The 17,027-nt window shown below is 41.5% G+C and overlaps 2 protein-coding genes across 2 annotated transcripts; both read left to right on the plus strand.

Annotated features, from left to right (window-relative positions):
* Positions 1-1,254: 1,254 nt before the first annotated feature.
* On the plus strand, positions 1,255-5,177 carry LOC308134114 (uncharacterized protein; the record flags this gene model as incomplete). The annotated part of the gene is made up of 9 exons (XM_080501744.1): positions 1,255-1,309; positions 1,779-1,892; positions 1,985-3,661; positions 3,773-3,872; positions 3,950-4,098; positions 4,218-4,330; positions 4,424-4,513; positions 4,593-4,715; positions 5,025-5,177. 9 exons carry the CDS (start codon positions 1,255-1,257, stop codon positions 5,175-5,177), a joined length of 2,574 nt encoding a protein of 857 aa, XP_080357870.1.
* An 8,519-nt stretch (positions 5,178-13,696) lies between these two features.
* irg1l (immunoresponsive gene 1, like) lies at positions 13,697-16,647 on the plus strand (the record flags this gene model as incomplete). Its single annotated transcript, XM_080502673.1, has 5 exons — positions 13,697-13,751; positions 13,896-14,077; positions 14,403-14,495; positions 15,012-15,217; positions 15,720-16,647. The coding sequence occupies exons 1-5, from the start codon at positions 13,703-13,705 to the stop codon at positions 16,645-16,647; spliced, it is 1,458 nt and encodes a 485-aa protein (XP_080358799.1). The 5' UTR covers positions 13,697-13,702.
* Between the last annotated feature and the right edge of the window lie 380 nt (positions 16,648-17,027).

Consider the following 17,027-nt stretch of genomic DNA (forward strand, 5'->3'; position numbering starts at 1 on the left):
ATGATTATTTAAAAACACTGCTAACTCGAAACCTTTTACTTAATTGTACATCTTAAATTAAGAGAGTATCGTTGTTTTGGTTTTTTTCTTGAATATAAAAACTAATAATCATGGCTGAGCACTGCTGCCGCCTGTTGGTTAACATTAAAAATTGACAAAGCCAAGTGAGTCCCAGTGGAGCTGCTGGAGCCAGACAGCAATGTTGACACCAGTAAACACAAGAAGCTCCAGCTGGTTTTTAAGACTCAGCGCTGTAATACAGCAAGGATAAACACCAGAACTTAAAATTATGCTGCACAATTATTTAACAGAAATACATCAACTGTTTTTTTTTACTGCTTATGTGTAATCAGGTAGTGTATATTTGAAAACAGAATCAAAAAAGAAATAAAGTGTTTGTTCTTGAAATATCGTTTATGGAAAGGCATGCATTTGAGTCAATAAGGCAGAGACAATGGAAACCAGTTTTCTCACCTTGTAATCGAGCTCTGCAGGAAAAAGTGTGGAGACTGAAATGTGAAGCTGGCTCTTTATAGTCTCCAGTCTCCTCCCACATGTTGTTTTGCACACTGAAGGTAACCAAGAACCCAGGATATGAACTGCTGACTCATTCCACTCTGAATATAGAAAACCATCACAATGATAAGTCACAAACTAGTCTGGTCCAATACAATTAAACTTTCCGTAATACACACATTTGTTCATTGAGGAAAAAACTACATTTGTGTAGAGTTACTCTGATCACTCCCTCTACCGCAGTATGCAGACAATAGAGCCTTTTTTAGAAACGGGCTGAGGCATAAAGGCCATTTGACCCACAAGAAAATCACCTTACAGCCTCACCTTCAGTAAAACAACTGATTATGGTTCATTTGCAATTCTTCTTTAATGCTAAGACCTATATATTTAGCCTTATTGTATTTATAAATGCACATTCCTAACTTGAACAAACTAAACTTGTATATCAAACAATATAGTATTGTGCTGTTTGCCCTGTTTATTATTTATAGTTGTTATTGCTTTACAGGCATTATTAAAGGTGATTGGTTATTTTAATATGTATTGCATTTTTTTAATTGTAATTATTCTATGAATGAAAGCACAATGGGTATTGAGAAAAGAACCAGTGTGTTATGTGGTGTGTTTTCCTGGTGAGCTACGTCAGGTTCACTCAGGTGTCACCTGCCTGCTGACGTCACACGCAGCAATATATATTATGCGTCTTCTGGCCTCCACTTTAGACTCGCTCCTGTCATGGCTGAGCCGGGATCCGTGTATATGTCTCTGGGTATCCAGGGAATCTCCGGAGGTAGGTGTCATCAATTTAAAAGTGTTTATTTCCTTCTCATGTTTTTTTTTTTCCCCCAACCACTTGACTTGACTGTCTGTGATTAATTAGTAACAATTTCAACAGTTTTTCAACAATTCAAGCATGACTGTTTGAATGTGTTTGTATTTTGTGTATACTGTGTTGTGTCTGGAACAGTAAATAAATAAATAAATAAATAAATAAATAAATAAATAAATAAATACATACATACATACATACATACATACATACATACATACATACATACATACATACATACATACATACATACATACATACATACATACATACATACATACATACATAAATAAATAAATAAATAAACCACTACATGTGTCAGTGAATTAAAAATGGGAATATTCTCTGCCTTTCCTCCTTTAAAACAGCTTCACTGTTTTGGTTTATTACCAGCAGCAGCCCAGTATCATTCTTTTGTTTTAATCTGCAGGTTCCCTTCTGCTTTTGGTGAATAACTACGCTGGCGCCCCTGAAAATGACTTCATCCCCCACACTGCACTTGGGATTTTGCTCCTTTTCATTGCAGCGATCTTAGCTTATGCAGGTGTGATTCGCTTTAATCCCATCACTGCAGTTGTGCATCTTAACATCCTTATTTTTCTCAGCTTAATCTTAATTTGTCTTTCTCTCCTGTAGGTGTCAGCCACGTTCAGGCCCATGCCCCGCTGTTTTCCACTCTCTGCCTGACTGTTTCTGCTCTGTGGTGTGGCTCCGGTCTGGTGTACATCCTGGTTGGGCAGGAGGTTCTGCAGCTGACGGAGATTAGATCTTCTCTGGTTCCTGGACTCACAGCTTTTGTCTTAGCCTTGCTCATCATAGGCAGTGTTGCCATCATAGCAAAGGAGGCTGTTTTGTGTCTTATATCTGTGGGGATGTCCTTCGCCTGCGCCCATCAAATCGCTGGTCTGTCAGCTCGGGGTTTTGGCCAGTCTGCAGCAGCTGCCAACTACCTTCTTGTCTCTCTGGTGTGTGTTTATTTTGGCGCAGGACGCCTGATTTCTATGATCACTCTTGGCAGAGTGGAGCCTCCAGGAACAAGCATGAAGACAAAATCTGTGGTGAAACCAGAGCAGAGCTGGGGGTGTGACTATGCCATGTCCGTAGGGATAGTGATGAACTTATTGTCTGCATCTGTATTGGCTTGTCCCCTTTTAGGTGTGGTCCCTCATCTGTCTGTCGGACATGTGCCCTGGCTGTGGACAGCTGGATTCTTCCAGTTTGGCATATGTATCCTCTTTTTTCGTGCGATGGACACCCTAGCAGCTACTTTCTGTGGTTTCACAGCTCTGCTGAAATTTGCAGAAGGTTACTGTGCTTTATTGTCAGTTTTCGCCATTCAGCCTGTCTCCCCTGTTCCCTTCCCTGCCGTCTTCTCTGTGCTTTTCTTCATCCTGGCTTTGTTCAGCTGTCAAAAAAGCTTGCTGGAAGGGCTCTACCAATTTTTCTTTGCAGCCTATTGTATTTCAATTGCAGCTCAGCCTCAAGGTTTCATCCAAGGAGGCACTCAGGGTGTACAGGCCGTTATATTTGTGGTTTCAGCTGGTATACTTTTAATTACCACATTTAACATGGTCTCCAATAGGAGGATTCCCACAGGGAGGAATTATTTTAAAGCTTTGGTAGCCAGGTTGCGGTGCCTTTCTCTTAGAGCAAATGACACTGTGCTGGATGCACCTCATCTGGGCTACTCTAAATATGCAGATGCAGAGGTGTTAGGCCATGCTTGCAGTGTGCTGGCAGCTTTCGCTATCACGGCCACAGTTGGTGACAGGGAACCTTTGACTGTGCTGGTCCTGCCATGGGTGGTGATGGCTGGCGGGGCGCTGCAGCTGCTTTGTGGATTAGTAGCTTTTGCAAGGGGTAAAACCTTTGAGAGTACAGTTTTTGTCCTTTACGGGATCATGTGGACGGTGTGGGGGTTGACACGATACGGCGGCCTGTACGGTGAAACCAGAGGCTTTCATGTAGCTGTCGGGATCATTAGCTTCATGCTGTTTAACTGTTTAGTGACAGCTGCAGCGCTGTTTGTGAATGTTGCCTGGTTCACCTACTCGCTCACCTTCCAGCTCATACTCATTAGCTTCATGCTGGATGCAGTTGGTGCGCTGCCTTACGGTTATGACATAGGAGCCACCATCATCTTTGGCCTTGTCAGTTTTTATTGTTTCCTGGCAAATATATTCAACGGCACATTCCAGTCACCCCACATCCCCCTGGGAAAACCTCTCATCAAGCTGAATGGAGTTGGGGGAGGGGCAGATATCTGTCCACATGTGCCAGCTCGCAAGGCAACATCGGTCCAACAAATTTCTGGTAATAGCTATCAAAGACATTCATGCCCACTTCTGAAATGAACATGAGTTGGGGTTTTTTTAATGCTCACCCTGAGTGGAATTATTGTTTTTCTCTCTATTCATCATGCAGAAATTATGAAAAATGGCGGCATATGTGGAATGCCTACTGACACCGTCTATGTGCTGGTGGCAGCCTGCAACAGGCCAGATGCCGTTATCAGAGCGTACAAGTGAGTTTTTCTTTTGTCTGTAGGTATTTAATATACTTCAATGTCTCTTACTTTCTAACGGCTGTGTTTGGTCTCAGGGTGAAAAAGCAGGCTGAGGACCGACCTATGTCCCTGTGGATCTCCTCCATCAAGCAGCTGGAGCCAGTGAGACACCTGCTGAGCCCTCTTCTCATGGACTTCATGGAGGCTGCATGGCCGTCTTCTATTAGCATGGTTGTACCCAGAGGTTGGTGCTTCTATAGCCTATGTGCATGCATTAGACTGTGTTTGCATGTGACAGTGTATTGGTGGTTTTTACATTGTGGGATTTTTATGAGGATCTCATTGAGTTCTCGTCTCACGCAGGACCCTGGATGGACACTTTTGGTTTGGGAGATGCTGCCAAACACATAGGGACCCCACAGAGCATTGCAATCAGAAACCCAGACTGTTCTGTGGCCACACATCTCATTAATCTAGTAAGGGCCATGAATACTGATCCCGTCATGGAGATAATGAAAATCAGCTGGTGGACCCTGGAGTAAATCAAATGATTTAAAAAATCCTTTCAGGTTGGGCCAATTGCGGTAACGTCAGCCAACCCTACAGGCGAAGCTGACACAACTCACCATAACCAGGTTTATGCCAAACTAGGAGACAAGGTAATGGCAATAACACTCAATACAAGTAATAATGGAAATGATTTTGCTTTTACTGATACACATGTATTTTGCTGCTTAGGTGGATGGAGTGTTATGTGATGGACCCTCCCCAGAGAACATTGCTTCAACTGTGGTTGACTGTACCAAGATAGAAAGTGGACATATTGGTTTCTTCAGAGTGGGCCTCATTCCGAAATCCAAGGTATGGGTGAATGAGAGATTAAAGGAACAGTCATTTGGAAGAATTGAATTGGACTGGAACAACAAATAATTCATTGTCACACAGCAAGCAGATCCACTTTTTGTAGACTTAATGGTGGCAGAAGGAACAGATCATGAACAGGGGGGTCTGTCACCAATTTAAACCTATAGCAGCTTAACTAGTGTCCAGTGACACGGGCCAGCCTGAATTAGAAGCTTTAAGCCAAGTTTTAACAGTAAAGACTGTTCTATCCCAGTTCAATAGAGTAGAATCACTCATATCTGTTGATCTCATTTGTCTTCTTTCAAGGTTCTTCAGATCTTTGAGGAGGTTCAGAAACGACACAGTCTGGGGCAAGTCAACCATGGATTTGAACCTGATTCTTTTCAACCAGACACGAGAAATAACAAAACGTCAGAAGAGGACAACACAGCAACACCTGAAAGAGGAAGTGAAAACTAAATACTGTCATTGTTTAACCTGGGCAAGTCCGGTTCCCTGAAATGACTCGTAGTTTTTGTGGACTGCATAAAAAGGTTGCTGAAACAGAAAGTGTGATCACAAGGAACACTATTTATTATTTACATACAAACAAAAGACTTTTTGAAATATACAGAGAGGAAGAAATGCATTGCCATTAGAGGGAGAAGTAGGATCAACTTACCGTATATGTGCGTGTGTGTGTGTGTGTGTGTGTGTGTGTGTGTGTGTGTGTGTGTGTGTGTGTGTGTGTGTGTGTGTGTGTGTGTGTGTGTGTGTGTGTGTGTGTGTGTGTGTGTGTGTGTGTGTGGGTGTGGGTGTGGGTGTGTGTGTGTGTGTGTGTTGTACGTTTGATTCGTGTTGATATCGTCATTTGAAATGTAACAAGTTCTTTTTTGTTGATGTTTTGTTGATGTTTTGTTCTTTCTATACCAGTGTAAAATTTACTTTTTATTGCACTGAATTTGGGGGTAGGCACTCACATGCTTCTTGCTTCAACCGACTACTTTTGAGCAGAATGTATACTGCTCAAATAAACAGATAAATAAATAAATAAATTGGTGACATTAATGTGTAAGGACCCTCATCCCCCAGCGCTTCTTTTATATGCTATTATGTTTATGTTGAATGTTTTTTTAAATTGTTCAGCTGTCACACATAAATGCACTGTAAATATCTACTGAGATAATTTGTTGGCAATAAATTATTTCCAAGTGAAACTGCTTTCATTTGTGTATTACAGTGAGGACCATTTCTCTAATAAGAGGTGTGTGTCAATCATAGACTGGAGTTTTTCCAATATGTGAAGAATTCAAGAAAAGAGAATAATTTGGGGAAAATTCATTGGTAATGTTTTCCCAATCACTGGGATAACAGTGTCACAAAGCACTATGTCTTTTCTTCTGCACTATTGTTGTCAACAATGAATGAAGTCTTCAGACTATAAAGCTGTTAAGTTGCACTGTATTTACAAATCAATGACCATGATTAAAAAAAACAAGTGAAAAAAAACTAGGAAGCATTTAATTGTGTAATAACTAACACTGAATCTAGAATACAAAAAGTAATTCATTCATTGTATCTTCATCAGAAACAGAGATGTTGTCATGGTTGCACATGAATATGGATCCAACCACAACCAGTTCTGCAACATCTACCCTTTATATCTCTATAATTTGACCTTTTAATGATTATGTCACCACGACAGTCTCACATATAGGTGGAAAAAGTCATTGAACATTTTATTTTTACAACAATAAAATGTGAGGTAGTTATGTATGATTTCCCAAAGGTGGGATTGAGAAACATAAGTGTAGTTAGTGTGCATAAATGTGTAAAAATAATGTATCAGGGGCTTGAGTATGATAGTAATAACGTCTTTTTAATACACTAAGACATTAACATAAAGGATTTTTTTGCCTACGAGAGTGACAGTGGTATAACCTTTGAATAATGCCTCTGATCAAATATGACTGTATGTGACCCCTGTTACAGACAACGTGGCAAAAATGTGTATCTTTAAAACATGTTGAATGTCTGTAAGTCCAGTTACAAAATGCTTTTGGATTCTTTCTTCAAACCAGCCAAAACCCCCTCCTGATAAGAACTTGATTCGTTTCCTGGTGGCCAGCAAATGCTTTTGATTGAAAATATTTCCTGGATCTCACAATTTTCTCATGGTTGATATTTAACTTCTTCATATTGACTTTGTCACATAACCCGAAACTACAGAGAGAAATTGAAACTCAAAGCACTTGTATAATAAATGTCAAAGACTTAATAACAAACTTGATTAAAATACTTCTTTTGTTCCAATAACTTAATATTTATCCTTTGTTCTTAAAAGAAGCCTTGTGGAAACTCCAGCAGCTCAAGTTGCACACGAAAGAGGAAATGTGATGAATGTAATTCAGTGCACTGTGGCGATACAAGATCAACTTGAGCTTGAAAGAAAACACTGTTTCCATGAAACACTTTTAAAAAGTATGTACCTCAAAGTAGAATCAACTGCCACATTTGGTCTGGACTGACATGTAGAATAGCGTTGCACTTTATTTAACATCAGATTTTGTCATAAGCTTGTGAACAAAGAGAATTTTAGAGAAACTTCATATGTGACTGCTGGCTGACGCATTGTTTGTTTGGCTTTGTGAGTCAATACTATTAAAGGTTCCTTTTACCATATAATTCAGCTTGAAAGAACTGCCAGACTTTTTTAAATAATACGTGTCTTTACAGTGTCAGTCCTGCGGTCGTGATGCATTACTGTTGTTGACAGAAATAAAGTAGATAATTTGATCATTTTGATCAAATAATTTGATCATTTTGATCAAATTTGATCATCATCAACAGTTATGTAGACCTTTTGTGTTTAAGGACACATATAGTCTGGGACTGGTGAGCGTGACAGTGGGAAAGTGACAACTTGGATATAAGAGCAAGTGAAGTCATCTTAATTTCATTGAAACATAAAGCTTTCAAGCTTCATGTTTTTTATTGCTCACGGGTCAGCTTATATGTTCTAATTATGAAAATAACAAATGACCACAGATGACCACTCGGTGTGAGGAAAACATGTGCAGCCTTATGTGTTTATAGTTATCTATCCTTCCTTTCTCCTCCAGTTCATCAGAACCTGAGCATACAGTTGAAATGTTGGAACAAGAATAAAACAAATGTCATCAGTTATTTTTTTTGTAATCTTGGATTTATTTATAGAAATTAGATTTCAATACAGAGGGCAAGGTTCAGCATTAAAATAATGACCTCTTTTACATTTGGGTAATATGTCAAACTGCTTACACAAGTATCATGGAAAGTTAAAGACATTTTAGGAAATGAAAGCCCAATTACACTTCAGTTTATAAACAAACAAACAAACAAACAAACCTTGACACTACAAAGGGAGAAACTGGTACAAATCCAGGTGAGAGGACAGCAGTGGAAGAAATAAATCTTTAATAGTGCAACAATGACCTTTATCTTCAAAAGTAGGACAACTTTGTGAATTGTGATTGGTGCATCACTTATGGCAGTTTAGTCAAAACCTGAACTCTCAATATTCATACTGTATACTTTTAATGCACAAACATTATTTGCGGGTCATATTATTCTTTTATTTCAACAGAAAGTTCTGTGAATGAACAGAAGAACAACAACATTGTATTCCAACACAAACAAAACTGCAATGTCATTTTAAAATAAAATGCAAATACTTACACAACAATTAACACAAATGTTTATATATATATATACATAACTCATCATTCTTTGTGTATAAAACCTACATTCTGGCAGTTTTAAAGGTAGCAGACAAAACTACTCCAGTTTCTTCTCAGTTCGTCTCGTTTGGTACCTAAGGTGTCCCATAAAATTTTGGGGAGGTGAAAATGAATGGAAGCGGGACTCAAAAGCAGCCAAGCATGAAGAGTGTCTTTGAAAGGAAAGAAATGAGGTATGAAACGGTCAGGCCACGGAGTTTTTCACTCTGTTGAAGATCTGCTGGACTTTAACTGCAGGGACACATCCCTCTCTCACAATGGTGATAGTTCCTGAAAAGACAGTAAAACAGGCTTCAGTTACAACATGACCGTTAACAGAGGTGGTGTGGTAATTTTGGCTCTTTTTACCTTCATCAATCTTCAGGCAGTTGACCACAGTGGAAGCAATAACTTCATTCGAGCTCCCATCACAGAGAACTCCTTGGATTTTGTGCCCCAGTCGACTGTGACAACAACAACAACAACAACAAAATAGAGCAAAAGTCATTGTCTGTGCAGACAGCTGTGCAACATACATAAATATACAGTGAATCATGTATTTTCTACACTAGACTGTAAAAAGACATTCAATATTATCCCAGATCAAATTCTAAAGAGTTTGTACTGGATCCTCACTTGATAACCATGCTATGATGGGTGCTGTCTGGTTCCCCACTGGGATTGGCTGAGGTAATGGCAAGGGGTCCCGTTATGTCACATAAGTGACTTGTCACTGTGTGGTCAGGCACTCGGATCATGATGCTGTCCTTGGTTCCAACACGGTCATATGCTGGCCCGACTCCTGCACCAGTGAAAACAAAGGGAGAGTTTAGCTGAAGGCTAAGTATTAATGTTTAACTTGATTTTTAGATCAGATATCATCTCTTGATTCGCTTTATTTTCTTTACCTAGTTTGAAAAGCCACTCTCCTTTGCTGACGATGCAGCTGATTCCTCCGGGATACACGTTTCTCATAAAGTCCCAGAGGAGAGGACTGAAAGGAGGACTGGCTGCCACGAGCTGCTCCACACTGGAGATGCAAATGCATATGGGCTTCTCTGCTGGTCGGTCCTGCCACAGATCATCAGTCACAGATCAGATATAAATAAGACAATAAATTATTCATCCTCTGCTACAATAAAATTAGCATATTCACATATTACTGTTCATTCTTACTTTAATGTTGTAGATTTTTTCTATTGCTTGAGGATTTTTGCAGGAGGCAGCCAGGGCATATACTGTGTCTGTGGGAATGCCACAGACGCCCCCATCCACCAGAAGACCAACGATCTTCAAGAGACCGCTGGTGAGTTTTGAGTTTGCAACAGGACAGGAAAGTCCTGGAGGAGTTTCCTGCTTCCCAGCCTGATAAAAAAAAGACAGGGGGACATTTTAGTCAAATGTACAAGATATACTGCAGCTGAAATGGAAAAAGGATGGTTACCTTTATCAAGGGAGGGCCCACAGGTAGTAATCTTTGTGAAAAGGTGCAGTTGACAAGTGATGCTAGCACTCCATAAATGCAAATGATTGAAACCAGTGTAAGCATGGCCACTGAAAAGGAATTAAAATAGAATCCTGTTTTAACAAGATGAACAATTCATGCAAATATTTTGCTTGGTTCTATTATAAGTTGGTATGGCTTTAATATAATTACTCTCTAGTTCGTATGGCAGCCGCTGCAAGGTGGAGAGCAGGAAGCAGACCAGAACAACTTCCATAGTAGCTGTCAGAAACAGCAAAACCAGATTCCTATGGGCAGCTGGAGCAAAAACAAATAATAATTATTGCAGATGACGTTTTAAGATATGTGGTTATAGAGAAATGAACTTAATGTTACCAATCAGCATGAGGAAAGCATTGATAATTAGGAGAGCAATGGCTCCTGCTGCAAAACCAGATGTATTCTCCTCTGAGAGGTGGAGCAGGTTACCTAAAAAAAAAAAAAAAAAAAAAAACTTGTGGTCAAATCTTTGGGTAAATCCAAGAAAAAAGATGTTTTGTTTAAGCACTCGTCTATATTGGCATACCTGCAAATCTGAACCAGGCCCAAACTGCCCATACGACCACATAGACAGATGAGATGACTGATCCAAAACGGCCACCAGCGGCGACTTGCAGCCTGCTGACGAAGGCTTGTATAATTGCCCCCGAGATAAGGACCCAAGGCACTGTCATGTGAAGGAGGGCAAAATTTGCACTGGATGATTTTGAATGAAGAGCTGATAAAGATGCAATCCCATTGACCAGGTAGAACAGAGCATCTGACGGTTGGTCAGTTTGGTGCATCTCCTCTTCGCCTGCCCGTTTTGCCTTTCTGCATTTCAAAGCTTTCATCAGTTGGCCTGAGGAGACAGGCTGTGGTCCAACGGGGATTAGGGATTTTTCCGCGATAGTATTGATGAGACGGGAGAAGGTGCCGTAAATTGAAGCTACAGTAAACAGGGAGCAAGCCACACCAAAGAAGATGCCTTGTAGAGGGATCTGTGGGATCGTTGAGACTGTGAGCAGAACAAAGAGGAGGTTGTGGACGAGCTCCAGAGCATCCATACTGAGGCTTCCCATGCAGACCACCACACCTGCCACCACAAAGAACCAGTTGCCAACCATCACCTCTCTTCCAGAGATAACTTTACTGTCCTTCACAAACATGGCAGACAACACAAACTCATCCCAGGCCTTGGTCAGCCAATACGTTGCATGAAATCCAAACTTTGTGGTGTGGTAGCAATCTTGACGTAGATGGGCGTAGTAGCTGGAGAACAGCTGGGCCGCTGAGATAATTGAGATCCACACAGCTCCGAGACCAAAGGATTGTATAAAACCGAAGCTGTAAAAAGCAAAGATGAAGGGAGCAACTGAGTCGCAAAAGAAGCCTAAAGCCATGGGCTCGGCATATTTGGTGTTTTTTTTCTTCTCTTGGCCAACGCTTTGGGCACTTGAAGAATTGGCCGTCCCAAGTAGGAGGACATTAAAAAGAGGGGTCCCAAACCCTTTGAGGAGGAGACGCTGAGTCAGACCTTTGATGAGCAATGCAGCTGATCCATAGATGGCACAGATTAAGATCAGAAGCTCGAGAACACCAGAGACCACAAGAGCCCAGGAACCTGCTCTTAGTGCCACAGCTTCAAAAACTAAGGTGGCTGTGATGGCCCCAAAAACAAAAGGCATGATGTAGTTGACCGTGGCAGAGCAAAATGCTAAGAGAAAGGACAGCATAATATAGGGGACTAGACCAGCAATCACTGAAGAGAATAAATGGTTCTCTGTAACTTCGATGGAATCCTCCTGAGACATATTGCTGGATGTTGTTTGATTTTCAGGTAGGGCCCCGAAATAGATTCTGGTGGCACCATAACTACCCCAAAGAGCAGCATAGCCAATAAAGGCAGTGCCACTCAGGTGATCGTATTTTCTGAAGGAAAGCAGTCCAGCTACTAACTGGCATACACCACCAATCAGGATGAGGTGAACACCTGCAAAATAACATAGAAATTACTCAACCAATTCTGCAGATTTTTCTGTTATCATATCATTGTAGCAATGTTTCAAGCAGCGTTACCTGCAAGAATGTTCTCCACTCCTGCCGGTTTTGTTCCAGTGTGAGCTGTGTTGAAATTCTGCAGAAGGATAAGGAATGCACTGATCCCATTGGACAGCAAGCCCAATACCCCAGGTTCCCCATAGAAACTGGCAGGAAATCCTTCTGATGCAGCCATGGAATGGATTTTGTTGTCAATCTAAAGATGTGCAACAACAAAACAAAAGACAGACTTATTATATTTTAATTCGATATGACATCCCTCCATTTAACCATATTTGTATTGTAAAGGCAGGAATCTATAGCAGGCATGAAAAGACACACTATGAAAGGGTTACATTCTCATTGAACCTATTGGACAAATTATGAGGGAACGACCATGACATTGGATTGTGGACATTGGAACTAACCCACCTACGTACTTTATTTGCTGTTCCCGAGAGGAATCAACACATCTACATAAACTTTGAGATGTGAGATGATAGAGCTAGCTACTTCACACAATGTGACCCAACACCATTCAAACTATTGTATTCTGTACTATACTATACTATACAATACTATTCAAACTGTTGTGAGTGTAATTTATGGTAATATATTTCTCAAGATACTATTTTAAAAGCTGAACCTTTCCTATTTTCTCAGTTAATTGCTCAGCTAATTTGGTTTTTAATACAGTATACAAAGTGTATGCAGAAAAGATTAATTATAGCAAAGAAGAGTTAGTGAAGTAAAACATTTCCCTCCCAACCAATTAGGTATGTCTCACAAACTAATAAAATGAGTAAAGTGCTAGTCAGGAATAAAATACAGTAGATTAAACAAAGTCGTACCTGATGAAGAGTCTTAGACCGACGAAGCGCTGAGTTGTGCTGGAAAAGGAATAACCTTTCTTATAAATAAGCTTTGCTGATGTGTAGGAGGAGTTGATAAAAAAAAAAAAAATTCCCAACTCAATTCTACACTTTGCAACCTGAGAGGTGAGGTCATTTCCCTGAGCCTTGAACAACAAAGTGCTGCTCCTTCCTCCTCACCGCTTGAGAATGGTGGTGCAGGTAATGACAATGATGGTGATGACCACAAATGGAAATTCCTTTTTTTTCTTACAATTTGCTTATGGATATTGTTGCCCTTTTTGGTCCGCCCAGGCCAGGATTTGTTTGCACTGGAAGTAATGGACTATATAAGGAAGGGCAGCCTTTAACTTTCCAAAAAGCTGAGAGTAAACCTTTTGCATCAGAGAGAAAGAAGGAGAAACAGAAACATCAGACTGAAGCCATGATCTCCATATTACAGGTAAAAAAAAGTTTTAAATAAAAAATAAACTAATTTCAAGTTTTCTGATGTCTGTATCCACGACTGGCTAACAGGACATAAATCTGCCTCATTGAATTAAACTCAAAAGTTATAAGTTCTTTATCCATTTAATAACATGTACATGTCTTTTCTGAGTGAGGATGTTAAAGGATGATTCAATGGTGCTCATCTCACCAGCACAACTGCTCATTATAAAAAAGGCAAACAGGCTGAGTTATGTTCAATAGAGAAAAACTAAATGTTCACTCTGAATATGATAAACTAGAAACTCACAGTGGCTCAACAGGCAAGTAATAATATATGATAACACGAGATCAGGCTTTTAAAAAAGATGCAATACACATGAGTTGTTTGAAAGAAATGATGTATTGTTTGTCCTTCAGAAAGCCATGAGGCCAGTGTGGACTTCCCGAGGACTGCATCAGTCTGCAGTGGAAGGTAAACTTTAACCATTTCTTAAACTGAACTTTCCTCTCGGTTCAGTTGTTGGGAGGACTTTTATTGATTCACACATGTGATCTTTTCATCTTTAATTACCCCGGACTTTGTTTCTCCTCACTCTTCACTCTGTTTCTCCCGCAGTCCTGAAGTGTCCCGAGGACACGGTCACGGCCAGCTTTGGGCGGTTCATCAGTGAAATGAAGCCTCAGCATTTGTCTCCTGTCACGCTCCATCGCAGTAAAAGGATGGTGCTGGATAGCATTGGCGTTGGTCTAATTGGAAGTACAACAGGTGTCTTTGAGCTGGCTTTGCAGCACTGCCAGGTGAGACGACGTGAGGGTGTACAGGGATAAAAATAACTTTTATTAACATCTTATCTGATAGAAGTGGACGAATGTTTGACCTTACACCGAGTAAACTGAGGTCCTGAGAGCAAATTCTGTGTGTGGACAGATGAGACGAAGGGGGAAAGAATCCACAGAATAGTCTGTAGATAGAAAAGTCACATGTTTGGTGACCTTTTATTTTCGCATTTGACTTTCAAAGAAAACTATCCAAACGTCATCATCTGTGGATGGATTTGCCAGAGCTATTTCAGGGTGAAACTGTTCATACCTGTGCTGACCAGCCTCCATTGTTTCTCCTCAGCACATGTACGCCCCTGATGATATCAGCTGCGTCTACGGTCGCAAGGGCACAAGGCTCTCGCCAACACTGGCAGCCTTTGTCAACGGTGTGGCTGTGAGTATCAATAGGTGGAGCAGATGTGTCGTCTCCTGCTCACCAGGCAATTTCAGGAGCACCAATCCGTAAAGTCGTTACCACGAGGCATACCCACAAAGCTATTCGCTGCTGTAGTCTTGGTTAAAAACAAATAAATAGCTCAAAATGAATTATGCCCAGAAATCTCCATCATTAGATGTGCATAAATTGCTTGGCGTCTTTTCCCAAAGAAGCCATCGGGCTCATTTCTCCTGCTCCCTGTATCTGCCGCCGACGGTTGAAGCTCATTACGATAATCGGAAGAATTCTTTTCAATTAAATGACACTGGCCACAGGTTGCAGCAAGCGTGTGGGAGCAGAGCGAAATGGCACCATATACACACAGACACATAAATGACGCCTTTGCTACTGTGTCAGGAAGCAAAGCGACGTGCAATGTTAACTTGTTACTCGCCACGGAAGTTCTTTCAATTTCAAACACACCTGCTGTGCTGAGACGTACAATGATGTGACCAAGAAAATGTGTTTTTGCAGACTCACTCGATGGACTTTGATGATACGTGGCATCCTGCCACTCATCCCTCTGGAGCTGTGCTTCCTGCTGTGCTGGCGCTCACAGACATGATGTCACCTCACAGGAAACTCAGCGGCCTGGACTTCTTGTTGGCCTTCAACATCGGCATCGAAATTCAAGGCCAGCTAATGAGCTTCTCTAATAAGGCCCACAACATCCCCAAGAGGTGACTGCTTCAAAGCACAAAGTCAAGCTGGACATGATGTTTTGTATCAGGTCGATTATATCATGGATTGTAAATCCTTTTGCATCAGTATTCTGCCCAGAACACAAGGAGCCTCATGAGTATAAGAAAGATCTGCATTTCACTCTGCTGGTCTCTTGCACTGCGGTTTACAAGGCGGCTGCTCAAGGTGTAGCGTGCAATCTATATATTGTCAGTGAGCCGTGAAAGGCGGGTTATCAGGCTCATCGATAGCAGATGCTCTGTGGGTAGCAGTAGCACAATTAGCCATGTAGTGGAAGCTATCACAGAGGACTCCATTTGGCTCGTGTTTACACTGAACTGAATTGCCCAGCACTTTATTTTATTGTTTATCAAATACTGATATGAACAAAAATTCAAATAACCTTGTTGCCTCTGTGGACAAATGATCCGAATATAACAATACACTTATACAGGAATATAGATTGAATCAATGTGTTTTTCTCTGTGACTTTCTCATCAGGTTTCATCCTCCCAGTGTGGTCGGGACTCTGGGAAGTGCAGCTGCTTGTGCTCGCCTCCTGTCCCTGGATCCCTCCCAGTGCAGTCACGCCTTGGCTATCGCTGCTTCCCTCGCCGGAGCCCCAATGGCTAATGCTGCCACTCAGTCAAAACCCCTCCACATCGGCAACGCTTCACGTCTGGGGCTCGAGGCCGCTCTGCTGGCCTCCCGAGGCCTGCAAGCAAGTCATCTGGTTTTGGATGCTGTCACAGGGGTGGCAGGCTTCAGCGCTTTTTATGAGGACTACTTGCCGCAGCTTTTACAATCCCCCAGTGATGACGGCCATATGTTCCTGCTGGAGAAGCAAGACATGGCCTTTAAGCGCTTCCCTGCCCATCTGGGGATGCACTGGGTGGCAGACGCTGCAGCCTCAGTACGTAAGCTTCTGGTGGGAGTCGGTCCGGGAAAAGTCTCCCCAGGTGACGTCAAGGACATCCTGCTCAAAGTGCCCAAATCAAAGTACATCAACAGGCCTTTCCCTCAGTCTGAGCACGAGGCACGCCACTCCTTCCAGTTTAATGCCTGCAGTGCCCTCCTGGATGGTGAAGTGACCGTGGAGTCCTTCACTCGCGCCGCCATGAGCCGGCCCGACCTGCTCGCTCTGCTGAGCCGTGTGCGTGTGGAGCATCCCCATGACAACCCTGCTAATTTCAACCTCATGTACGGCGAGATCCAGGTGACGCTTGATGGGGGGCACATTGTGAAGGGACGCTGCGACACCTTCTACGGTCACTGGCGCGACCCGCTGACCAATGAGAGCCTGAGGAGAAAATTCAGGAACAACGCAGGGACGGTGCTTCCCCCGGAGCAGGTTGAAGTGCTGATTGGTGAGGTGGAGCATCTGGACAGAGCCGGAGACTGCAGAGCTCTCCTCTCACAGCTGCAATAAAGAAATGTGCACATGCACAATGACAACCCAACAGAAATATACATTATATACATCACCTGTTCAAAACACCGAAACTCAAAACGGTTTTAAAAGCTGGGAGGTGGTGCATGGAAAATAAGTCACACTTGCTTAATCTACAATATGTTTTTTTTATTGTTGTGATTATCAGTTGTTCAAAGAAGAAAATATTTTTAGATGAAGAATGTGATTTTGTTAGCTGGCAAGAAAAACTTTTTAACTTTTTCTACTAAATACTTTCAGATTTCATTCTTACGCATGCTGTATATTAAATATCCACACAATGTTTTATTATGTTGTTGATATTAAATTTAACATCGTACACATAAATTGTCTGTGTATAATCATATTTTTTTAATGAA

This window comes from Blennius ocellaris (assembly GCF_963422515.1).
Source record: "Blennius ocellaris genome assembly, chromosome: 9".
NCBI classification, from domain to species: domain Eukaryota; kingdom Metazoa; phylum Chordata; class Actinopteri; order Blenniiformes; family Blenniidae; genus Blennius; species Blennius ocellaris.